This window comes from Schistocerca gregaria, chromosome X, assembly GCF_023897955.1.
Source record: "Schistocerca gregaria isolate iqSchGreg1 chromosome X, iqSchGreg1.2, whole genome shotgun sequence".
NCBI classification, from domain to species: Eukaryota; Metazoa; Arthropoda; class Insecta; order Orthoptera; family Acrididae; genus Schistocerca; species Schistocerca gregaria.
In genome coordinates this window covers 491926831-491954575 of record NC_064931.1, presented here as the reverse complement: position 1 = coordinate 491954575, position 27745 = coordinate 491926831, and the positions used below count along the sequence as shown (strand labels likewise).

The 27745-nt window shown below is 41.9% G+C and overlaps 1 protein-coding gene across 2 annotated transcripts in view; it reads right to left on the bottom strand.

The window, feature by feature from the left end:
• LOC126299546 (elongation of very long chain fatty acids protein AAEL008004-like) overlaps window positions 1-27745 on the bottom strand; it is a 299627-nt gene that overhangs the window by 28555 nt on the left and 243327 nt on the right. For both annotated transcript variants that reach the window (XM_049991540.1, XM_049991541.1), the window contains exons 5-8: window positions 17389-17469; window positions 11073-11129; window positions 4837-4942; window positions 3840-3976 (exon numbers count right to left, since the gene is read on the bottom strand). In XM_049991540.1, the coding sequence (XP_049847497.1) occupies window positions 3840-3976; window positions 4837-4942; window positions 11073-11129; window positions 17389-17469 (381 nt within the window). The remainder of the gene's footprint in view (window positions 1-3839; window positions 3977-4836; window positions 4943-11072; window positions 11130-17388; window positions 17470-27745) is intronic.

Below are 27745 nucleotides of genomic sequence, written 5' to 3'. Positions count from 1 at the left end.
ATCTGATGACTTTCCAATACTGGAAATAACTGCATCATCTGTAAATACTCTAAGATGGTTCAAAAATGACTCTGAGCACTATGGGACTTAACATCTGAGGTCATGAGTCCCTTAGAACTTAGAACTACTTAAACCTAACTAACCGATGGATAGCCGGCCGCGGTGGTCTCGCGGTTCTAGGCGCGCAGTCCGGAACCGTGCGACTGCTACGGTCGCAGGTTCGAATCCTGCCTCGGGCATGGATGTGTGTGATGTCCTTAGGTTAGTTAGCTTTAAGTAGTTCTAAGTTCTAGGGGACTGATGACCACAGCAGTTGAGTCCCATAGTGCTCAGAGCCATTTTTTGAACCGATGGATATCACACACACCCATGCCCAATCTAAGAGGGCTTCTCAGATTGTCTCCTATGTCATTTATATAGATCAGGAGAGAGCCTATAACATTTCCTTGGGGAACGCTAGATATTACCTCTGTTTTCCTCGATGACTTTTCGTCACTTTCTACGAACTGTGACCATTCTGACAGGAAATCATGAACCAGTCACACAACTGAGGCGAAATACCATAGGCACGCAATTTGATTAGAAGACGCTTGTGAAGAACGGTGTTGAAAGGCTTCTGAAAACCTAAAAACACGGAATCAATTTGACATTCCCTGTCGATAACACTCATTACTTCGTGAGAATAAAGAGGTAGTTGTGTTTCACAAGAACGATATTTTCTGAATCTGAACTGACTATTTTTCAATAAACAGTTTTCTTCGAATTCATTCATTATGTTCGAACACAGTGTATGATCCAAAATCCTGCCGCGCATTGACGTTAGCGATAGCTCTTCGAGCTTAATACGACTAGTCTAAGGGGCGATTCACACACCGTTCTCGTGTTCAGGATGAGGACGATCCATTATGCGTGCACCGATCCATCCACTTTCCGTGGTTTTCATTAATCAGTACATACGAATGATGCGATGACTCATGAGAAAGACGACTGCCGTGTCAGATCCCCAGTCTTCTTCAATAGAACAGGAGCTCATTCACCAAAGCCCACGATGTCGATGGGACGTTAAACGCTTTGTATATTTATATTCTTAGGTTCTGTGGGATCATGTGACCAATAGCTACTCGGTCATGAAACGCCTCACAGAATAGTGGTAAAAAAAGGAACACGTTAAAAAGAATTTTTACTGAATGTTATACCGGGCGTTACAAAAGTATACCTCGTTTTGAGAGGTGGTAATTTGGACCAAGACAAGGAAAAATGTTCCAGTAAACATGGGCTCTAAAACGCATATCTTAAGAGCTATTAGCGGTTTTCATCTTCACTACTGCGAACATCTCTTCTACTGCAAGCGCTTTGCTACTACGAAAAACTTACAGAATGCAATAAACAAATGATAACACATTATATTGTTTGTGTGAATCAACATAGCTTCTAATGTAGTCCGACTGCAATTACATACGATCTGTACTTGCCAGACATTACAGAAGATCAAGTCTGCCATTTCCCATGTGGAATAATGGGCTTCCATTATGCCGATAAGTGGAAGGATAAAACTAAATTGCAAAGGCATTTCGTAAACTTATCAGCACAGATTCTGGTTCCATTAGAACTAATGTATGTGCTGTACTTACCAAGAACTATGTATACGGTTTACAATAACGACACACAGATGTTTACCGCGTGCTGTATCCATGGACAATAACACAGAAATGTGTCCTCATTTGTTTACTGTCTCTGTAGGTCGTTAATAACAGGAAAGCGTTTGTAGCAGAAGATATGTGTTTCACAGTACCAAATATGAACAAGTGCTCACAGCTCTTCAGTCATGCGTTTTAGAACGCATGCTTGCTGGACATTTTTGTCTTGTTATGGTACCGCGCGGAGTGGCCGTGTGTTTAGAGGCGACATGTCACGAATAGCAAGGCTCCTCCCGCCGGAGGTTCGAGTCTTCCCTCGGGCATGGGTGTGTCTTGCCCTCAGCGTAAGTTAGTTTAAGTAGTGTGTAAGCCTAGGGACCGATGACCTCAGCAGTTTGGTCTCTTAGGAATTCACACACATTTGAATATTTTTTCTTGTTTTGGTGCATACCAACACCTCGTAAAATATGGAACAATTTTTTTAACAACCTGTATTCTTACAACATGTTGTTGCTCCGTGCTACCATTAAAACGAGTTTTACAACAGCATGTACTTATGACATCTACCTTACAGAGAAATTCTAAAAATTACTGCGTGAAATAAAATCTGTATGTTGCGAGTAAAGATTCTAAGTTATACTTGACAATCTCAGGTTTGTTACATTTTCACTTCTGTTTGAAATGTATTGAAAGTGGTAGTAGCTGCCCTTTTGTACAGCATTGAACGAGTGTTACCAAATGAAAATTGTGTAATTGTCTAGTATTCACCTAACGAACACTCACAATCTACTGAAAGAGTCCTTAATATGTGCTTCCTGAATACGACTAGAAACCTCATAATTGACGTATTGTTGTCTTGGTTTAGTATGTTGCCGAAATATTTCGCTTTGTGGTCCTTGTCTTACTTCCAGAAATCAGAGAAACAACCCAGTATCTGATACGTCCGTCTGCTATTGTTTTTCTCAATACTGATCGTATTTGATTATGGTCCATCAAGTTTGCCATTTAGAATTTTATCTGTCTACATAATCCGCAATATTAAAAATGATTCCAGACTTTTTTCTGGTTTTTCCCTAAGTAGACGCCTCACTAGAAAATAACAGTGCCTTCATAGTAAATGTTTTTCTGAACACAAAATCCACTCAGTTGATCTCTCTTCTTGCAGATTACCTTTTATGTTTGTAATCGCCCTATTTTTACTCTCTCGTTGTTCCAACCGTATTGTGAAATATGCATCCTGAGTATAATTTCTCCATGTTTCTATTACTCATTTCTGATATTTAACGGTGTGTTATTCAAACTTCTATTGGCATTCGTAATAAAAAAATAGCCTTCGATGTAAAGTTTTTATGAGTAGCACATCAAATAAATTGGACAGGCACTACTCACTCTCCTGTCACAACTACCTCATCGCTACTTTCCCTGTATTCTTTTTTCTGTTCCGAACCTTATTCTAGTAGCTAAACTGCTACCTATACCTGAGAAACTCTAATTATTTATTTGGTCTCCGACAGCTAACAGCTATTTCACCAAACCTCAGAAATACTGCGGGACATTGTTTCTGTTTTAATTTGAAAAGATAACCACGTGTCTTACTCATTTTCAGGTGAGATAACCGTGTTTGTCTTATTCTGGAAATTCCTGTCCAGCAGACCACTTCTGCTGCAATTGTTCTGTATTGTTGTTAACCACAATAATTTTCGTACAGCAGGCTCATTTTCAGGTGTTTTGATGTTTCATTTTAGGAAAAACACCTGAAGAAGAGCTAACGTCTTGAAATTAGTTGCGAATATGAACAGTAAAGAAATATCGCTTTGGAGATGATATGTTTGCAAGGTGTTTCCTGCATATGACAATATAACTTATTCTGAAGACAGTTCACAATTACTTTACTAATGATCGTGGAAGTGAATTGTTATCGCAGATGGTTAGTCTATCTGCCGAAATATGATATATACGTGAAGTTGCAAGAAGACTCTCAAAGAGCTACCACAAAGGCAAACGGCATGTGTACGAAGCCAAATAAAATTATTGTTTCTTGTTCTTCCCGCATAAGACGTCATATATTTACTTCGCATATACAATTACAAATCGTGTTAACATAAATCAGTATTTGAATTATGACACACATAAATGGTACAGCTCATCCGATATGTTTTCGGTGAAAGAAAGTTTCTTCAGAACTATAGTCTCTGTACTTACTAGCTGCAACGACGTCAGGTATTTTTTCCACCAGAGGTACTTATGATAGGCGGGCCCCATGGCTGCCATCATGTAGTACAGGTACATGATAACGTGCACGATGTTGTTGATGAGGTTCGAAAACGTACCATGACCACCTAGAAACAAACAGAAGATTATAAGTCTATATAACAATTAGTTGCAAAGCCACGTGATAAATACTCGTTGTTGAGCATATGGTTCGCTTCTCACTAATTCTGATTTTACTCTGATTCCATGCGAAAGCAATGGCCGTTTCAATAGGCTGTCGGAACAATGTAATAACATGCAGTGGACACTTATCTAAGATGAAAATAGAAGCCAATTTTATGGATCTGATTAGTACCAGCAGCAAGATGAGTATCGCTTTTTGAGTATATGAACTTACTTTCACATGACCCGAAACTCTCAAAGGCTAACCGATAGGGAAGAAACGCTTCATAGGAGCTTACTCATTCATTGCTGCAAACTCGTCGAGGTAATTAGTCAGACTTCGAATTAACTTTTGGAAGAGACCTGTAATTTCACTATCGATTAATCTTCACCATAAGGATCAGAGATCGCTCAAGCTGAACACCACAATGCTCTCGGACGCCGTCTTTTTTTTACCTTGTGGTAATGTAGTCAAATAACTTGGGTAAAGTTACCTTTTAAGCTGTTTCTTACAGACGTTACAACTGGACTCAAGATACCGTATGATACTCCACCTTTAGCGTTGATCGATTACATTCCTAATAACAACACGCCTACTTTAAACATTTGACTACCCCATATTGCAACATCTTTTTATGCTTGGCATTAGTACACAGAGCTGATTTTTGTACGCAAACAAACGCATAACTAACAAAAAAAAATCCAAAAGTAATGCTGTTTCAGTAATTCCACAATTAGAAGCATATCTCTCTTGTCACTTTCTATGAAGTGTCGTACTATTGGCCTGAAAGCCCCCGTTATGTGTAATAAATTTCTATGAACTTACCTGCAATAAACTTGCAACAAATCCAAGTCTCAATCGGAGTCAACGTGTGATGGTAGAGATGTAGCAGCGACACCTGGTTGTCTTTCTTACGCAGAACGAAGAATATCTATAACAGATTCGCACCTATGAAATAGCAGATACACAAATATCACTTGGAAAGACTTCCATTTGCATGTCACTTCTTTACTAAATCTGTAGTGTCGTTAGTACCTGCTTACCACATGCGTTTATAGATCAAGTTATTTCTATTGGTAGCACAGGGTTCGTTGATTCACTGTAATCAATTTGCAAAAAACACATGACATCCATCATTTTCAAGAGAGTGCTAATGCAGATATACACTCCTGGAAATGGAAAAAAGAACACATTGACACTGGTGTGTCAGACCCACCATACTTGCTCCGGACACTGCGAGAGGGCTGTACAAGCAATGATCACACGCACGGCACAGCGGACATAGCAGGAACCGCGGGTTGGCCGTCGAATGGCGCTAGCTGCGCAGCATTTGTGCACCGCCGCCGTCAGTGTCAGCCAGTTTGCTGTGGCATACGGAGCTCCATCGCAGTCTTTAACACTGGTAGCATGCCGCGACAGCGTGGACGTGAACCGTATGTGCAGTTGACGGACTTTGAGCGAGGGCGTATAGTGGGCATGCGGGAGGCCGGGTGGACGTACCGCCGAATTGTTCAACACGTGGGGCGTGAGGTTTCCACAGTACATCGATGTTGTCGCCAGTGGTCGGCGGAAGGTGCACGTGCCCGTCGACCTGGGACCGGACCGCAGCGACGCACGGATGCACGCCAAGACCGTAGGTTCCTACGCAGTGCCGTAGGGGACCGCACCGCCACTTCCCAGCAAATTAGGGACACAGTTGCTCCTGGGGTATCGGCGAGGACCATTCGCAACCGTCTCCATGAAGCTGGGCTACGGTCCCGCACACCGTTAGGCAGTCTTCCGCTCACGCCCCAACATCGTGCAACCCGCCTTCAGTGGTGTCGCGACAGGCGTGAATGGAGGGACGATTGGAGACGTGTCGTCTTCAGCGATGAGAGTCGCTTCTGCCTTGGTGCCAATGATGGTCGTATGCGTGTTTGGCGCCGTGCAGGTGAGCGCCACAATCAGGACTGCATACGACCTAGGCACACAGGGCCAACAGCAGGCATCATGGTGTGGGGAGCGATCTCCTACATTGGCCGTACACCTCTGGTGATCGTTGAGGGGACACTGAATAGTGCACGGTACATCCAAACCGTCATCGAACCCATCGTTCTACCATTCCTAGACCGGCAAGGGAACTTGCTGTTCCAACAGGACAATGCAGGTCCACATGTATCCCGTGCCACCCAACATGCTCTAGAAGGTGTAAGTCAACTACCCTGGCCAGCAAGATCTCCGGATCTGTCCCCCATTGAGCATGTTTGGGACTGGATGAAGCGTCGTCTCACGCGGTCTGCACGTCCAGCACGAACGCTGGTCCAACTGAGGCGCCAGGTGGAAATGGCATGGCAAGCCGTTCCACAGGACTACATCCAGCATCTCTACGATCGTCTCCATGGGAGAATAGCGGCCTGCATTGCTGCGAAAGGTGGATATACACTGTACTAGTGCCGACATCGTGCATGCTCTGTTGCCTGTGTCTGTGTGCCTGTGGTTCTGTCAGTGTGATCATGTGATGTATCTGACCCCAGGAATGTGTCAGTAAAGTTTCCCCTTCCTGGGACAATGAATTCACGATGTTCTTATTTCAATTTCCAGGAGTGTATGTGTGAGTAGCTCTCTATTGTCTTTTTTTTATGAAAGCAGTGTTTTCTCTGCGAAGCTATTTAAATTACTATAATAATCTTCCTAGTAAATGGAAAGAATAACATCTGGAGCAAATGGTATTTGTGAATACATCCTCCAACTGCCTAAAACTTAGGTATTCCCAGTTTAAGTTATGTTATTTCCTAAACATCAGACGAGTTAAAGAATTTTAACTGAATTACTGAACAACGGAGAACTCTTGTACTTAAAATTTCACATTCAGTATGCTGTATGACATAAAAAATCTAGTCAGGGGTTTTAATCTTTCTCGCTACTGACATTTACGCTAGAAAAAAATTTCCACACAGCCTTGTTCAATTATGCTGTTTGTAGCAGCTTTCGTAGTATGTACGTAAAAGAAATTTAAAAATATTTCCAACGTCCAGATCTTCAACTGATAGTTTGTAATTTCAGATGGTTACGAGATACAAACAATATTCAGAGTAAAATACTTGAATAATCTAGCTGTTTCCATTTATTCGAAACATATGTAGCTGACCGGGACATAGTCTGTTTTCACATACTTGTCCAAGAACACCATTGTATTTCATTCACTATATTACTAATTGGAAATATTATAGTCACTAGAAAGCAAGCATCCGTCATTCAGCACTAAAAGCATAAAAACACCAGAAATAAATGTATCACTCTTTGGAATTTGTAAAACAACAATAAAGGAAGTGAGTAGATCGTATTGTAAAATCTGTATTTCTCTCTGTTCAGTAGCAGCTCGGTACCTACCGGGAAGAAATAAATGTACTTCGCGATGTTTATAAACTCAAATGATTAACATAAATGTCAAAACACTTACAAAGAAGCTCTCGAGGAAACCGTGACAATTAATCAGTAAACTTATATGATGTTCAGTACAAATCAGTTGAGGGTCTGGCCGTTGGAAATATATTTAAATTTCTTGTACGTAAGTACTACGAAAGCTGCTACAAACAGCATAATTAAACAAGGCTGTGTGAGGCTGTGTGGAAATTTTTTTCTAGCGTAAGTGTCAGTAGCGAGAAAGATTAAAACCCCTGACTAGTTTTTTTTTATGTCATACAGCATACTGAATGTGAAATTTTAAGTATAAGAGTTTTTCGTTGTTCAGTAATTTAGTTAAAATTCTTTAACTCGTCTGATGTTTAGGAAATTACATAACTTAAACTGGCAATACCTAAGTTTTAGGCATTTGCAGGAAGAAATCACTAATAACTAACTTTCCTAATTCGCTACGGGTAATTTGAGATTTTTTTTTTTAGACTCTATGGCCATAACCAGCGAGTCTTCGGATATGGCTTGGCGACTATCACATTCTGCTCATAGCTTTAGCAGACGGAAATATCGAGGAAAGTGTGGTCAGCACACCAGTTTCCGAGTGTTTGATGTCGATTTTTCCAAACCTAAGATTCTACTAATAAGGCAAGTATCTCTTTAGTTGTTCATACGAACCTGAGGGTAACTGCTACGAGTTCTCCCACTAAACAAAACTCGGGTTACTGCTCGTGCTTAGTAAATTAACTCCTCAGCTATGAAGTCTGCGGGGGCAAATAGAAGTAGTTTGTTTTCTGTTTCTTTTATGTTTGACAAGGTTGACACTAGGGATTATCTTCCACATGCAAACTGTATATCCCGTCGAGCAGACTTCCAAGTCTGACATGAGTCTGAAGTTATGTGTTTAGATGATTCATAATTCCAGGAATACTCTTTAGAGGGTACATTTTTTGTCACGCAGTACCTGCTGAAATTATAGCGAAGAGCGGTAAAAAGGTAGTAGAAGAAGGAGAACTTTGACTATTATACGACAAGAATCATCTTTTAGTTTGAGAGATACGCTGCCTACGTTCATCTTAATATAATTTCGCGTTCATGCTTAGACAGCCGTTCGATAATGATATAACTTCTGTTTAGTCTGCTCTAAAGAACTATTAGACAACAGCATTGGAGGGGAATGATATAAGGAAGGCACTCACGCAACCGTTAATACCAGTTTTCGAAGCGCTACTTTTCCTTTAACCAAGATGCCAGGTCTTTTCAAAATGTCCATCCCATACGCAATGGAAAATGTTTGGCAGCGTGGAAGGAATCCAACTCGCGTCCTTCTCGTGTCAGTTAGAAATTCTGAGTATTCAGCTGCGGAGCTAAATGACATCGTCCCGCTTGTCGATGAAATCCTACAGTCCGTATAGTCAGTTATTTCACATTTGAGTGTTCCATTTATATGTAAAGAATTATGTTTCTTCGTGTTGCCTCAGAGAGAATGGTCCGAATGAAACCAAATTCTATGGCTGTCGAATGAGATGGACACATAAAAGTCTATCTTGACATGCATCTTAACTGTCAATGGTCGCAACATCTCTGTATGAGCAAGTTCGTATGAGCCATAATAGAAGTGTTTGGGAAATGCGTTTATCATGTCGTAACATTTTGACTCGTACAAGCCACTCTGTTACGACAGAGATGCATGAGTGGAACCAGCAAATAGCAAAGATGACGCAATGTCACAATTCCATGGGATGACTGCCACCGAGTCCTGGTGGAGAGCAGTTTCGTCTGCAGTCGTGGCTCGATGCTGGAGCATTGCAACGAATGTGGATGAAACCACAGAAGTCTCGGAATGCAACAGATAGCTGGACACAGTGGCGGACGTGCTGAGTACCGAAATGTAGTCATTTTGAGACAACTTCTGCCTTTCGTCGAGCAACTCTACATGTCACATTTCAGCAGTAAATAAACCCGCAACATATGGCGAGAAATGTACAACTTCGTGATATAACGAAAGCAACCACTCCTTCCCTAGGCTGCATATTCGTCTCCTTTCTCACCAATCGAAAATGCCCGGAAAACGTTTTGCCGGCAACTTTTTCACACCATCCTACATTAACCATTATTGTCGGTTTTTAGACTCGCTTAAAAACAACGTGAAGAGGTCTCTCCAGGAACATGTCCAGATTCTCTTTGATTCAGCGCCCAAGGCATTTAAAGGTTTTGATTGTAAACAACGGGAAATCCACGTGGAATTTAATTTTCAGAGTGACATATCAGCTGCCAGTCTCTAATCCTAATCATTTATGTATTGTCACATATCTCATCTGTGGCATAAAGTTCATGCCAGGCATATGTGTCATTTTTTGTACTGTAATGTAGATGTATCAGGACATTGAAAATTTCGAGGATGACTGTGATAACTGCAGAACGTACAGACATTTTGGTAGCCTGCTCGACGGCGATTTCAGCTCAGTACATCTATGATATTGCTAAATTTCAGTCTTAATTCCATAGAGGGTCTCATTTTCCGACAGGAATAAATTTTCCAGTTTACATCTACACCTACAGAACGGTTGCCACAACTCATTTTCACAAATCAATGTCAACTGGTAGATAATAATACAAACAAGATGGCATCAGAATAAAAAACATGTATAACGGTATTACATGCAATTATTGGCCTATAGTTCTGCCTTGAGGAAGCACAAATTCTTCTTGTTTAGCACCCAAACTTGTTTCGGTAAGATTTCACCGTCATCAGTGAGTTCATTTATTTTCTCAGTGTCATATTTTGATGTTTACTTATGTGGCGGTCTTCATTCGCACTGTAGGTGATGTTTTGCTCCAATTTCTTATTTCTCTGTGAACTAAACTTGCTCACACACACTGTGTCGCTGTTTATCACACATTCAGCTGTTCTGTCATCCTATAAAGAGTAACACAGTGCTCACTAGAAACTGTAGTTCACATGGAGAAATGAAAAATAACAGAATCAACAAAAAATGACAAACTGGAGCAAAATATCACCTTACTGCTAATGTCAGACAGTGACATAAACATCAACATGTGGCACTAAAAAAAAAAAAGCACGTATGATTGTGAAGCTTCATCGAATCATGTTTAGTGTTACTCAAGAAGAATATGTACTTGCTCAGGGCGGAACTGTACTCCCATAAATGTCGGTTTGAAAACAAACACGGACGAAAACTGAGCTTCAACCACAAGATGAATATCGATGTTATATTTCTTCGATCAATTAGAGCTAATGAAAAAGATCAGTACGTAAATTACGATGTGGCCACAATGTTCTTATATTATTTGACAAAGGCATCAATGTGATTATTAGAATGTATGCTGTGGCAGGTACATTTTTGAATACAATCATAATATAATACGCACTTCTACAGTTTTCTGGCGTTCTGTTACGCGAGTTATCCACTGGGTGCTAAGATAAAATTATTGCGAGTGCATTTTATAACGTGTCTGTTGTGACTATTACTGCTAATGATAAATAGTGATGATACAAATAGTGATGATACAAATACTGATGGTACTTCTAAATGACCATTTTATTGATTCCTGTGACTAAAGGCGAAGCAACACAACGCTACTGTTAGGACGTTTTCTAGAACGTATTGCGTGGTAATCTGTCAATAAACTAAATTTGTACTTACTGTGTCCATAAACTCTGTCAGTTTGGATATGTAGTACCACCAGCACAAATTCGCCATCTGTAAAAGCATTTTTCAATTTCAGTTAAAAGTAAGTGGCAGTAGTGACTGTTGTCGTTCTATTGCTAAATCCATTCATCTTAATCATATGTTAATAATATGTATGGAACCCTACAGCTCCAAAAGCACTAGTTAGTGAAAACACCTACCGAACACCATGTGGTTTCAACTCTGTATCATAAATAAAATTTCAATGAATGAGATTGTGGATTCGACTACGAGACGTAGGGTTTCAGCAAGTATCTGAGAGGTATAAATTTCTAGAGATATAGAATCCTAAACAATATCATTTGACAACAAACCGTTTTATATATAAGAGGCGATCAAAAAATTTCTGCAGCGTATATGCAACGTAGAGCGACTTCGATCCTGGTATATAAGCACTAGCATGTAGGCAAGGGATTGTAATGGCATTTGTGACTTTCCGAAGAGCGTGCGATAAATGCGGAAACGTGAAGTATGGCGACGTCGTTACCAAATGTGCCAAAACAGAATCAACGTGCTGTTATTCTTTTCTGGGTTGCCGAAGGACAAACAGCGGTAGACATCCATCGGAGAATAAAGAATGAATATGGGGCAATTAAAGCGAAACATCCAGGAAAACTGCAACAAGGGGGGCTGCTGCTTTATGATAACGCACGTCTCCATATCGCATACATCTTTATGCAGAAGTTACACTGACTCAAGTGGGAGACACTGGAGCACTCGTCCTATAGTCCTGATCTCTCAGAATTTTATTGTCACAGCCTCGGGTCTTTAGAAAAGGCCTTGAAGGGTCGACTATTCCTGTCGGACGAGGATGCTCAGCAGACAGTTACGGACGTCTTGAAGCGACGGGACACATTGTTGTACCAAACAGGTATCTTCAACATGGTATGGCTGTGGGATGATTTCCTCGATGCCTACGGCCATTTTGCCTGATTGTCAGACGAAGTCTGGCCTGTTTGGCTTCCGAATGGAAATTTTCTGACTGCCGCTTATAATTGCCTCTATTACGTTACAGCTAAGGAGAAAATATAAAAATGCAGTAAATGAAGAAGGCAAAAAGGAATACAAACGTCTCTAAAATGAGATCGGCAGGAAATGCAAAATAGCTAGGCAGGGATGGCTAGAGGACAAATGTAAGAATGTAGAGGCTTATCTCACTAGGGGTAAGACAGATACTGCCTACAGGAAAATTAAAGAGACCTTTGGAGAAAAGAGAACCACTTCTATGAATATCAAGAGCTCAGATGGAAACCTAGTTCTAAGCAAAGAAGGAAAAGCAGAAACGTGGAAGGAGTATATAGAGGGTCTATACAAGGGCGACGTACTTGAGGACAATGTAATGGAAATGGAAGAGGATGTAGATCAAGATGGAATGGGAGGTCCCTGGAGTAGGCAACATTCCATTAGAACTACTGACGGCCTTGGGAGAGCCAATCCTGACAAAACTCTACCACCTGGTGAGCAAGGTGTATGAGACAGGCGAAATACCCTCAGACTGCAAGAAGAATATAATAATTCCAATCCAAAGAAAGCAGGTGTTGACAGATGTGAAAATTACCGAACTATCAGTGTAATAAGTCAGAGCTGCAAAATATTAACGCGAATTCTTTACAGACGAATGGAAAAACTTGTAGAAGCCGACCTCGGGGAATATCAGTTTGGATTCCGTAGAAATATTGGAACACGTGAGGCAATACTGACCCTACGACTTATCTTAGAAGCTAGATTAAGGAAAGGCAAACCTACGTTTCTAGCATTTGTAGAGAAAGCTTTTGACCATGTTGACTGGAATACTATCTTTCAAATTCTGAAGGTGGCAAGGGTAAAATACAGAGAGCGAAAAGCTATTTACAATTTGTACTGAAACCAGATGGCAGTTATAAGAGTTGAGGGACATGAAAGGGAAGCAGTGGTTGGGAAGGGAGTGAGACAGTGTTGTAGGCTCTCCCCGATGTTATTCAATCTGTATATTGAGCAAGCAGTAAAGGAAACAAAAGAAAAATTCGGAGAAGGTATTAAAATCCATGGAGAATAAATAAAAACTTTGAGGTTCGCCGATGACATTGTAATTCTGTCAGACAGCAAAGGACTTAGAAGAGCAGTTGAACGGAATGGATAGTGTGTTGAAAGGAGGATATAAGATGATCATCAACAAAAACAAAACGAGGATAATGGAATGTAGTCAAATTAAGTCGGGTGATGCTGAGGGAAGTAGTTTAGGAAATGAGACACTTCAAGTAGTAAAGGAGTTTTGCTATTTTGGGAGCAAAATAACTTATGATGGTGGAAGAGAGGACATAAAATGTAGACTGGCAATGGCAAGGAAAGCGTTTCTGAAGAAGAGAAATTTGTTAACATCGAGTATAGATTTAAGTGTGAGGAAGTCGTTCCTGAAAGTATTTGTATTGAGTGTAGCCATGTATGGAAGTGAAATATGGACGATAACTAGTTTGGACAAGAAGAGAATAGAAGCTTTCGAAATGTGGTGCTACAGAAGAATGCTGAAGATTAGATGGGTAGATCATATAACAAATGAGGAGGTATTGAATAGGATTGGGGAGAAGATTGTGGCACAACTTGACTAGAAGAAGGGATCGGTTGGTAGGACATGTTCTGAGACATCAAGGAATCACCAGTTTAGTATTAGAGGGCAGTGTGGAGGGTAAAAATCGTAGAGGCAGACCAAGAGATGAATACACTAAACAAATACAGAAGGATGTAGGTTGCAATAGATACTGGGAGATGAAGAAGCTTGCACAGGCTAGAGTAGCATGGAGAGCTGCATCAAACCAGTCTCAGGACTGAAGACCACAACAACAACAACAACAACAACGTTATAGCTTCTCAGATTTGCCATGGTAAGGATGTGAATATTTTGTGCATAGTACAGCTTGGTGACATTACTCCTCATTGTTCATGCCATAACCTGGTAGTCATTGACACTGATTGATAGTGAAGATAGCACGTAGACTCAGCGAGGTGAGACTGACCTTCCAGCTTGAACATACTGAGTTGCTGTTGCAACGTCTGCCAACATTTTACTGTGTCTGGAGAAAAATATCTGAGGTTTTAGTCCTGGTTAAGTCAAGTTATACGTAACCACAGGAAACAGGAACGTGTTTCGCGTGTTCAGGCGTACCTGTGACGAGGCTCAGTTCACTCTGTGAGAGCTTTTCCAAGCTTCCGATAGGAGATACTGCGCGTCCAAAAAATTCAGTTATTTTGTTCATAATTTGCTTCTGCGTGATGCACTATGTATTCGGAACCATCGAAATACACAACTGTCTTCTATCTATCAAGTACACGTCGTCATAGGTCTATTTCAAATAGATGGGAATACGTCTCTGGGAAACCAAACGCGCAATACACGTACAGGTTTGTACATTCCTGAGGTCTGACTTTCCTTCTCAAGCTAATCTTATCTTTTCCAAGTTTCAACACTTCCTTCTAGTTCCTTCCTTGATAAAGACTTCATAAATATGGACTAAAGCGACTCCGCCCGTGGTAAGAGGAGGTACTTTACAAGTTGAAATTAGTGGTCATAATAATTTCCTTAGCACACAGATTTCAATGTTACGTAAAATCTTGGCTTTATAAAATTTGGCAGCACTTGGTCCTGATCAGGAAAGAAAAATGGAAGATAAAGAAAACTTCTGTTTGTAAGAAGCGCTTCTAGATGGCGATGCGCTTGCTAATAGCTTTTATTCTCAGGTACTGAATTGATTGGCGGGTGTGTCTCATGGGTTTGAGCTGTCTTTCGTGGAGGTACGAGGCATAGGGCTACAACGTTCCATTTATGGCCCAGCTATTAGCTGGTATCAATAAATGCGCCTATTGTCGACTCTACATGACAATTTTTGATACTAGTTAACAGCACGGGTACTTAGTAATACGTGCGATGGAATTTCCCTTTCTTGTTCATAACTCAGAGAACTGTGAGTTGTCAGACGCTACCTGAGAAGCCGTTTACTTACCTTATTATGACTACTCGTCCTAAACACCTCCTTTTTACTAGCTGACAGCGAGTCGCTGCTGGGTCTTTCTAAGTGATTCATCAATTTACAACCCGCTCGTCACACAGCTCTCTTGAAAAACCCGTCAGCATTGCAGCAGCGCGCTGCGTAATGTTCAGATTTCCCTACACCGTTTCACCTACATATTTTATGTATTTTTGCTGGTCATACACAGAGTCACTCGGAGATACTTGCACGGCCTCAACAAACATTCATTTGGGTCAATATCCTGTCACTATTAAGAGCAAGTACGAGCCAGAAGGCGTCAATAATAATTTCTACGTTTTACTCACGTTGTTGTATTGTATGTGTCGTTGCATATGTCAAAGCAGTCACTTGAAACGCTCATATAGCAAGTCCGCAATGAGAAACCATTACAGCAATGTCTTCCATTCGAATGTCTGTATACGGTGTACGTAGGGAATGAGTAGTTCTAAAAGAGAATGACTTGAAAAAGCTATTATTTTATAGCCACTGAAATTATACTACATTTAGGCAGGATCATAAAGAATCTCACTTGCGGAGATTCCAAAGAATTACTTCTGATTTCATAGGTCAGTCCTGGGAAGATAGTTAATAAAACGACTATGAGTGTTTCACAGCATGAGTAAGAGATAAATTAAAAAGACAGAAATCTATAGTTAGAAGAACGCTCACTGCGTATTACTTTCAGTTTCCTTCTGTACTATACTGTAGCAATTCTTTCTTTGTATGGTCAGAATTTCATCGACCTATGTTACTTGAAACTGACACATCATGCGAAAGTTACTTTGTTATTTTTGCGCACCTGTATATTATTTAATTTCTACGATATTATGCCGAATCACAGTACTAAAATATTAATTTTACGTGTTCGAACATGCTTCAATTAAACAGTCGTACAGTGTAAATGGATAACAACGATCTCATGTTTCCGAATCAACAATGTTGATTGCATACTCTTTCGCATTAATACTACAGACAACTTCTTGGAATACAATCATTTAGAAAATGCGGCATCGTTGTGTTGTTACTAGGAAAATTTTCTTCTCAGAATGCAGGAGGTGAGACACTAACGAGGGACCATGTAACTATGAGATACATCAAAGAGCGTGATTGAAAAATAAGGGAAGGTATAAGACGTATGGAAGGACTGACGTTTAAATTCATGAGGAAGCGAGCTGAAGACAGTGTTATAGGACAAAGTATTCTCCGCAGGATAGGCATCAAACGATTTTTCACTAAACTGTTACTTACATAAAAGTATCATAAAATTACTTACTAAAGGCCATTCATTGCTATAAATAAAGTTTATGTATTATGTAACACTTGAACTATCGTGATATAATGTTGAAACTTGAATCTTTAGAGACAGATTCTTCGTGTGTTTCTCGTTATAATAATCTCATTAACCAAAAACTAGAGATCTGCAAATGAACGAAAAATGCACTTCTTGTCCACACACAGGAACATAACTTATACAGCGTGGTCAGAAATAGCCTGGAAAGGTTGTAAGGGTGTTGAAGGGTACGTTTTGCAGATAAGTAATTGTTAAGAAAAGAATTCCATACTTTGCGCCGTTTCTGTTAGCATTGAAGTTAGCGGATCAGGCCGTTGCTTGCGCAAATTCAAGAGGCTCAGGATCGGTGTCGCCTTACGTATTCTTTGTTTCGTTTCCTAAAATCGAACAAGAGAGCTATACAAAAATTAGACACGGAACGGCCAAGGATCGAACCAGAGCCAAAGGGTGAGCAGACTCGTGCTCTATCATCTACACTACGAGGACAATTGAAACTAATTATATCTGGCGGACCGCTTGAATTTGCGCACACAACAGCCTGGTTGACTATCTCCAATGCTAATTAATTCGGAAGCGGCACAACGTATCGAATTTTTTTCTTAACAATCATTTCTCAGCACAACATACTATGCAACAACCTTACAGGCTTTTCAGACTGTTTTTGATCTCCTCTATAACATCGCCAATTGGAAGTAATTGTTAGTCGAAATAAATATACAACTCCGAAGAACAGTTTTCTGGGCAGTTGTTGTAATGCAAAATTAAAGAATGGTATGGTCGGCTGCGTAGGGACATCGCCAGTTATTTGTGAGTGCTTTATGCAAGGAATGTTTCTTACTCAGTCGCTACACGTAAATTGGTAAAGCTATTTCACATGTGCACAGTTTCTGAAAGAGCGACTGGTTTTGTGAAGTGTAAATGAGGCTGTGCTGGTTGAAACGCTGAGTACTTGTAGAGCTGTGCAGCTGAGGGCACTTACCCGAAGCGCCGTGGGGCTCCGCGAGTAGTCCACGGGTTGGCACCGGAAGCTGTAGTCCCACAGCCAGCCACTCATCAGGTGCTGCAACAAAACACAGCCATTACGTACGCCAACATGTCATTCCACAAGGTCTTTGTCAGCTCTGAGTCATGCGGGAACTAACCACTCTGGTCGGGAACAAGCACTTCTTTGTACTCTTTTGTACACCAAGCAGATAATGTCATCTCAAACATAATTTGAAAGAAGGATGGAAGATTAGTGTGTAACACCACGTGGAGACGAGGTCATTAGAGATAGTGCGCAAGCTCGGCTTAGTGAAGGATAGGGTAGGTATTGGGTCGTACCCTTTTCAAAGAACTATATCGGTGTTTGTCTTAAGCGAATTATGGAAATTACAGAAAACCTGAATCTGGAGATATGAATCGTCGTCTTCCCGAAGTCGAATCGTGTGGGAAATATAACTGAATAAATCAAGAGTAAGGATATCTAAGAAATAACAAACAATTTTCTATGGGTGTTTAAACAATGCATAAACAGCAGGAAATAAAGAAATCCATCGGGGAACGGACTGGAGTGAAGGACTTAACCATGGGACAGAAAAGCTACTGAAATCGCTCAGCAGAGGAAAGGCTACTGGACATGAAGAGGGACAAATCTTGAGACATAAGAATAGCTTCGGGCGTACCCTAAGAGAATGTTGTAGAACCATAACTTTTTACAAATGTACGGGGTGAATGACCTAAAACTTTCACCGCAGATACTGCGGAAATGATAAGTACTTTTCATGTGCGGTTTTCACAGAACGGACTGCTGGTCAGGTTTTCGTACTGTTAGCCAATCGACAGATTTTGATAATACTTATAAAGTGTATTTTTTGTGCAAACATGCATTTTTTAAATGGAACAATTATATTGGCAGTGGTGTTTGGTTCAAATGGCTCTGAGCACTATGGGACTTAACTTCTGAGGTCATCTGTCCCCTAGAACTTAGAACTACTTAAACCTAACTAACCTAAAGACATCACACACATCCATGCCCGAGGCAGGATTCGAACCCGCGACCGTAGCGGTCGCGCGGTTCCAGACTGTAGCGCATAGAACCGCTTGGCCACTCCGGCCGGCGGCAGTGGTGTTTGCTGCACTATTCTAGTGCGAGTCGTTTACGAGATATCCGTCATTTTGAAGAGTTTCCACACCTACACTTGTTTGTACCATTCAACCTGCGTCGTCGCTAGGTACGATGTTGTTATGTTTGCTTACAGTGTGCTTGTGTTCCTTGAGTACGTCGCCACCTGCTAGTCAGTTACTGTGTGACAGTCCAAGCAGTAGGTCGTGAGTGGACGATGGGATTTGTCAAAGCAGAAAAATCTGACATGCTCGTGGTATACTGAGAGTGTAAGAAGAATGCAGTTCGTTCTTGTACTGATATACCAGTAGATATCAACCATCTCAGCAATTATTTATCAACCTTTTCAACAAGTTCTTTGAAAGTGATAGTGTAAGACCTAGACAACATAACAGAAGGAAACAAGTAATGACAGAAGATGGGGAAATAAATGCTCTTGCTTCTGCTGCAGTTGATCCACATGTTAGCTGCAGTGCAATCGCACCAAGAAGTGGCATGAGACAGGCAAGTGTCCTACGATGCTCCTTCGCCTTAGATTACATCACTATCACATCTCTCTTCACCAAGAGCTGCATAGAAATGATTATGAGAATCGTGTTAACTTCTGCACAAGGAAATGAAGACAGATGTAGCATGTACTCCAGATGTATCATGTATCCTGCTGAGTGATGAAGCCACATTTATCAATCGTGGCCAGGTAAACCACCGAAACATGCAGTATTGTTCTGTTGAGAATCCTGGCTGGCCTCGTCAGGTGGGACGTCAGCGTCCATGGAATGTAAGCGTGTGGTGTGGGATAGTGAACTATCAGCTCATAGACCCGTTTTTATAGACGGAACACTGAACGCGCACACGTATCGCAGCCTCCTAACAGACCATCTTCCACGGATGCTAGAAGACGTTCCTCTGCAGACTAGGAGGAACCTGTGATACTAACATGATGGCTGTCCAGCCCATAGTGCACGAAGTACTATAGAATGTCTTCACAAATTGTTTCCAAATCGTTGGAAAGGACGCAGAGGTCCTGTACCTTGGCAGGCCCGTTCCCTGTATTTGACACCCGTAGACCTTTTCCTGAGGAGAAAGCTGAAAGACGCTGTCTACAAGGACATACCAACTATACACATGATATGCAATGACGTATTATTGCAACCTGCTCTTACATCTCCGCTGATAAGTTAGCACGTGTGCAGTAATCGTTCCATACCTGTGGTCATTTTGAACATAACCTCGTTACTGGCCAGAATCCACATAACTAGTGTATAAACTTGTGTTGTTCTTTAGTGTGGGCTACCACAGGTATTGTACTAGTGTCTGTGTGGGAATTTTTCAAAATACGGTATCTCGTAGACAACTCGCACTACAATCCTGCAACAAACATCACTGGCAATCCAGTTTACCCTACTTTTAATTTTTTAATGTCAAGAGCCATTGTTCCATTTAAAAAGTGTACGTTTGCACAAAAAATACACGTTCTAAGTATTATTAGAATCTGTTGATTGTCGAGCCCCTGACTAGCAATCCATTCTATGAAAACAGTGCATCAATAGCACTTTCCATTTCTGCAATATTTGCGGTGCAAGTTTTAGGTGATTCACCCTGTATATACTAGTGACTTAGAAGATAATGCCGGCAGCTCCATGACGCTTTTCGCGGATAATGTTGTTATATACAGAGAAGTTGCAACACTAAAAAATTATACCGAAATACACGAAGACCTGCAGAAGATGGACGCTTGATACAGAGATTCGCAATTGGTCCTCAAGATAAAGAAATAAATGTGGCACATTGCACACAAATAGGTAGGACGACCAATTATTGTACGATTACACTATTGCAGAAAAATCACTGGAAGCATTTACATACATAAAAAAATTTAGGCTTATATGTACGGAGCTATTTAGAATGGAATTACCACATAAAAACTATCGCAGGTAAGACAGATGCCAGACAGATTCGTACGAAGAATACTCAGGCAGTGTAGTCGACCCACAAAAGATGTAGCCTACAAAACGCTCGTTCGACCAGTGCTTGGTTCAAAAATGGTTCAAATGGCTCTGAGCACTATGGGACTTAACTTCTGAGGTCATCAGTCCCCTAGAACTTAGAACTACTTAAACCTAACTAACCTAAGGACATCACACACATCCATGCCCGAGGCAAGATTCGAACCTGCGACCGTAGCAGTCGCGCGGTACCAGTGCTCGAACACTGTTCGTCGGTCTGGATCCGTACCAGATAGAGGAAATGGAGAAGATCCTCAGAAAACCAGCGCGGTTCGTTACGGGTTCACTTAGTAAGCACAAAAACGTCACGGGGATGCTCAGACTACAGCATGCATACGCTGTAAGAGAGGCGTTCTGTGTCATGGTGTGCTTTACAGTTAAAATTCTGAGAGCGTATGTCCCTGGAAGAGTTAACCAATATATTGCTTCCTCCTACTTATCTTGAGAAAAGATCATGAACATAAAATTAGAGTGATTCGAGCTAGCATGGAGGCTTAGCGACAATCGTTCTTCGCATGAACCATCCGTGACTGGAACAGGAAGTGGGGACTGGCAGTGGCACACAAAATATCATGCGCCACACACTGTAAGGTGTCTTGCGGAGTATAGATGTAGATGTAATTATGGTACTAGTGAAAGTGAAAAGGATGTTGGCAGTATATATAGACAAGCGAGTGTATGGTAAATGGACCAAGGATGTTCTGTGCTGGATTCGCAGAGATAAAAAAAGACCTAGAAGTGATCTAACAGAAGGGGTGGGTTTGTTAAAGTCTAGGGGAGGCCTCCATTCAACAGTGAAATCTAAAAGGGCTGATAATGATGGGCCGGACCATGTAGCCGAGCGGTTCTAGGCGCTTCAGTCTGGAACCACGTGGCTGCTACGGTCGCAGGTTCGAATCCTGCCTCGGGCATGGATGTGTGTGATGTCCTTAGGTTAGTTAGGTTTAAGTAGTTCTAAGTTCTAGGGGACTGATGACCTTAGATGTTAAGTCCCATAGTGCATAGAGCCATTTGAACTATTTTGATAATGATGGTGGTGGGAGAAGGGGCACTTGCCCGCTCCTGGAATCTCGGCACAGCCTTTTTATTCATTACAGTAATCTCTCCAATTTCTAACAATGGTTGTATGCGACTTCATTAAACCACGGGTTAAACATTCCAATCGCAATGAGAAATACTGCATCTTTATCAATCACTGTGTATCTTGGGCTTTCTTATTTGTCCCTCTATTCATGGGAAATAATGCCTATTCCTTGGTGCGACTGCGTTTTCGGCTCTGATCTCCAGTCGGGATGGATAGGAACCTTTACACAGCCACCCCAAAATAATATATTCAGTCTTATTCTGTTACTTCCTCGATCAGCCCTCATCGAGCAGAAGAAAGGAGCCGGCCTAAAGCCGAAGAGCATTGATTCCTACGCCGTTTCCCAATACATAAAAATCGCAGCAACATGCATGCGAACCATCCGTCCTCGATTCCCATGAGGATGCCCCCTCCCATTAAGAATCACATTAGTAGTTTACCATTTGCCTGTGGAAACAGAAAACCCATGGTGGCTTGCTGATTCTGCATCCACTTCTAGACGAAAAGCTGATGTAGTACTCTCGGAACAACACATACATGCTACACTGAAGAGCCAAACACTAATGTCTGAAATTGTGCTTCGAGGGAATTGACACCATGAATCCTGCAGGGCTGTCCATAAATCCATAAGAGTAGGAGGGGGTGGAGACCTCTTCTGAACAGCACGTTGCAAGGCATCCCAGATATGCTCAATAATGTTCATGTCTGGGGAGTCTGGTGTCCAGCGGAAGTGTTTAAACTCAGAAGAGTGTTCCTGGAGCCACTCTGTAGCAATTTTGGACGTGTGGGGTGTAGCATTGTCCTGCTCGAATTGGCGAAGTCCGTCGGAATGCATAATGGACATGAACGAATGCAGGTGATCAGACAGGGTGCTTTCTCATGTGTCACCTGTCAGAGTCGTATCTAGACGTATTAAGGATCACATATACTCCAACTGCACACGCCCCAAACCATTACAGAGCCTCCACCAGCTTGAACAGTCCCCTGCCGACATGCAGGGTCCATGGATTCATGAGGTCGTCTTCATACCCGTACACGTCCATCCGCTCGATAGAGTTTGAAACAAGACTCGTCAGACCAGGCAACATGTTGTCAGTCGTCAACAGCCCAATGTCGATGTGGACGGGCCCAGGCGATGCGTAAATCATTGTGTCGTGCAGTCACCTAGGGTGCAGCCTTCAACGGCACGCGAGTGGGCCTTTGGCTCCGAAAGCCCATATCGATGATGTTTCGTTGAATGGTGCGCACGCTGACACTTGTTGACGGCCCAACATGAATTCTGCAACTATTTACGCAAGGAAATTTGGAAATTTGTGGTAAGGTCTTATGGTGCCAAACTGCTGAGGTTATCAGCCCCTAAGCTTACGCACTACTGAGTCTAACTAAAACTAACTTATGCTAAGTACGACACACACACCCATGCCCGAGGGAGGACTCGAATCTTCGACGGGGGAGCCAGAACATTGGAAGAATGGCATCTCTCCCCACGTCGCTGACATACTTAACGACGACGCTCATCCAAATAATGCATAACCGTGATTCGTCACGGAACACAATGGGACGCTATTCACCAGCAGTATATGCGTCTTGGTCACGGGACGACTCCAAATGCAGTCGTCTACGTTATGGCATTAACGGTAGCCCACGAATGGGGAGGTAATCCCCTAGTCCGGCTGCTGTTTGTCTCTGACCAATGGTGCTCAGTGACACATAGTGTTGCAAACAGTCCATTACTTGTTCTCGAATGGCAGGTCCAGATCTGAAGGGTTACGATGTGCTTGGTGCACGTTACAGAGGTCCTTCCTTGTGGTGATGAAATGTACTCGACCGGAACCTTGACGAGTATGCTTGCCACCACGTTCCGAATGGCTCTGAGCACTATGGGACTTAACGTCTGAGGTCATCAGTCCCCTAGAACTTAGAACTACTTAAACCTAACTAACCTAAGGACATCACACACATCCATGCCCGAGGCAGGATCCGAATCTGCGACCGTAACAGTCTTGCGGTTCAGGACTGAAGCGCAGAACCGCACGGCCACCACGGCCGGCTCACCACGTTCCCAAGCAGTCCAACATCGGGCCACTGTTACATCCGAATGCCTCCCAATTTTGGATATCTTACGATTCGACCAACTGGCCAAATGGTGGCCCAAAATGAAGACCCTTTCAAACTCTGCCAGGTGCTGATAATGTCTCATAAGAGTCTGTGGCATCTCCAGTCCTTCTCAGTGTTCACTCATCATCTGACGCTGTTCATGCACCTTATAAACGCTACCAGGCCTGATAACGACACTAAAGAAAAGCAACACTAGGCAGCTGGTAGCCGTTTTACCAATCACAGAAAATTAAAACTGTAATCTTTAACGTATTCGCCGATGGTGTGTAAGTGTACGAAGTAACGCTGACATCCGACCACGTCTGCCGAATGCTTCACTTCTTTGTCATTCAGTGTAGATAAACTGATGCAGTGTAGCGTCAAAAATGGTTTGTTTTGGACAGTTTATCGCCAACCATCAGAAAATGATGAAAGTTTTTAAGAACTATCCTCCTTAATTTTCAAACCTTAAGCACTGCACGTTTGCATTCAAACTTGGCGGTAATTCTCATGAAGAAGACGTCCTAGAGCTCAACCACCGATGAGGGCACTGACAATGCACACAAAATTCTAGTTGCCATGGCATATGTATGGAACTGCTAACACCACAGAAAGATGAAGATGAGGCATAGAATATTTTACGAGTAAAATTAACTATGACGACGCTGTGTGAAAGATGAATGTCGCACCACCGAATGCTGGCAAAAAGCAAATGCAATGTAGGTTTTCCAGTTCTTGACAGTTTCAAAAATTAATCTATTGATTGTATGTACAGAGTTGTGATTGTGGATGAGACATGGGCTCACGACTTCGCACAAAAATGAAACAGGAAGTAGGGGAAAAAGTGGAAACTTGTGGGCCATAACGAAAACGGTGAAGTCGATGTTAGTTGATGGAAAAGTGAAAAGGCACTTTTTTGATTATTATCTGGTCAAAGGTTAAATAATCATTTAATAACACCACATATTCCTTCTGGACTAACTATTTGAAAAACATGCGTTAGAAGAGACCTAGATCGAAAACAAAAGAAAAGAAATGACTATAATCTTGACAGTTTAACCGTAGTTTAATGTCTTTTTGCAGTGGGAAAACTGACGGCTATAAAGGTTCAAATTTTTGGAATACTCACTCTACTAAGCAGATGCAACAGTATTACGCTACTCGATTCCATGTCTAAATAAATTTGAGGCTACGATACGTCCTGACAAGGAACCCCTTGAGAGAGGGGTAGCAAAAGGCCAATGATGTTAACCGCATTCGACGCCTCATCTATTGTCTTCCATGAAACCAAGATATTGTCTGCTACTGGCAACGGGGGGTGGAACTGGTGTATCCAATGGCGAGCATAGCGTGAGGTACGGAGAGTAGTTGAACTGCTTAGTCGACGAGTAACTCGCAACTGTGCTGCAGTGCTATTGGTTTAGATACAAAGCAGAGCAATGGCAACTACAAACAAAGCAAACATTGCATTATATCTACAACGACAGTTGCTGAAGTTGACATTTCGTCAGAAGGGAAGCCAAGGAATTTCACAGAGTGAGAAAGAAGTTACAGATGAAATGTTAACGTTTGCAGTCAGTGGAGTGTGTGGTGTCTGGCTGTGTGGGCACTGCTTATGAGAGTGCAATGATAGAGATACGTGCTTAACAAGTGAGAGTGATATTGAAACAGATGTCGGGCCATGCACTTCGTTATCCTTGTCGGACGGGCAGCCACAAATCCCGTCTCCAGGGAAACGTAGAAAAGAACAGTTGTGGTCCAAGATGCGGGTGCTAAACATAATTACGTACATAGAAGATCATCCACAGCGTAGTAAAAAAATAATTATGAACGGATTTCGAGTAAGACCGCAGCATTATGACCGTGTAGTGCATAAGAAAAACTACAGATACTCAAGGAAGGACAAGGCGCACCAGTTACAAAAACTGGTGTTTTTGCGCGTTTCGAGGATGCTCGATACAATTTACAGGACGTGCGTGATAGTGACTTACCATGTTACGCACATCAAATTGCGCCCAACATAGGTTCCAGTGATTTCAAGGGAAGCTGTGGATGGTTGCATAGCTTAAACAGTGCTACAAAACTGGAACACGTAAGATAACGAAATTTCAAGCAAAGTGTCAACTTGACGATGCACAGCAAACTTCGGAAACGGCCCGAAAGTTCATAAATGAGATAAACAAATGTATCCCATTGTTCCGTGATGAATTTTCTTTCAACTCCGACCAATCGGAATTTGAAGATGAAATGTATATGAAAGGAACCCTGTAAATCAGAAGTACCAAGAGAGTTGTATCAAGATCAGCTAAGATCAATGCCTTGACGCAATTGTGTACAATTATGCCGACTGTTAATGTGGATGGTAAAGGGCTGAAAAGTTGTCTATTGTGCGCGGGAAGTTGGAGGTGCTCTGCTTCCTACGATTCTTTCACGTGTACGTTATCTTGCAAGGGCAGTACGAAATATTTACTTCACACCAACTAAGAGCGGGAAAATGGCCGTAAGAGAACTACAACTATGGTATCAGCACTGTTTCTGGCCTATAGCTGGTCAAAATGAGTCCTGTTCTGCGTATAAAAATCATACCTTTTAGAGTACACTATCACTCCCGACAAACATGTGATATTGCAGTTCGTACGACCTGGAACCACTGGAGAAAGTCGACCTCTGAATGTTTGTTTTTTCCGTGCCTATAACATGTTATTGCACTATCTGCAGGTTCGCCTTAAAGGATAGTCAGTTTTACGAAAAGCTTCATGGCAGACTGTTTCGCATTCGGTTGCGTGCCACCACATTCCATCATTTCTTAGCACCCCGTTACATCAATATGATTCTACATGCATTCTTTAAGATTGGTTTGCTAGCTGAACGTTCTGCACGGTTTGTAATCCCGAGGAGTGTGCCTTCGATCTTGATGGTGCGAACCTTTGTGATCACTGTGACGCGCCATTTCTCATTCGGTGGCCCAAGTTAATGATTTATTTGGATATTTCTTGAGTGTCGACGATACCCCTTTTGTGAAGTGCAATACATACATCCCATAGGAAGTTGATCTCTACACCTCCCGGACACTCATTTTCTGTCGCCCACCTAATGCCCATGGTGTGTCATTAGTAGCCAATATTTTTCCTGTTATAATTGTTAACACAAGACTTCCAAATGTGTCATACCAAAGATTGAATTTGCGACCTCGTGCTCAACGGGTTCCTTGTGAGTGGCATTCGTTTACAGAGCAGCACTTTAGGGATGGCATCTAATCGATGAGTAAACGTTGGAAAATGTGCATTGAATTAAAAGGGGACGACCTCAAAAAATAAAAGCCCTTATGATCTAAAAATTGCGAATGCAAACGTAACGAATTGTAGAAAATAAATGGACTTGCATGTTGTCCTCTTTCAGTTGCTTTCTTCAAGAGTGAAGTTGTAAATTTGTTGTAGGTAGCTGTCTCCCACTGCAGTACTAAATTTCTCCAGAAAAAGGAAATTACAAAATTCTATGGCACTGATGTTGGGACCCTGTCGCTAAAGGAACTTAGTCAAGTGAAATTCTATGGTTAAGAGTTACAGTTTTCATAGGTAGTAAAACGAGTTAGAAACCGTAAGGACCGCATGAGTTAATCATCAATTTCCTGCGAACCTCAGAACGGGGAGTATAAACTATGGTCGCTTCAGCACTATTCACTGGCAAATTGTCAGGCGGGCATTGTGTTAATAAGCTAAGGAGCTTTCTGTTTTTAGCACACACAACGTACCTCATCCTATGTCATCAAGGGTCAAATAAATACGTTTCTGTAACGGGACTGGAGAGACAATACGGTGAAAAAAGTGTTTGTGCGCGCCACGAGCAAGAAATGACGGAAGTGGTCTCACGGTGGGAGTGTTGCATATGTCACGCAGGGCGGAGCTCATGTTCATTGCATTACGGAACGGGAGAACCATGTATTGTGTCACGTGTTTACACAATTCTCACGACCAGTGAAATACAGAGAGGTAGCACACCAAGTTGACGGCGTGGCTGAAATCGAAACGCCTATTCTCTATCAGTC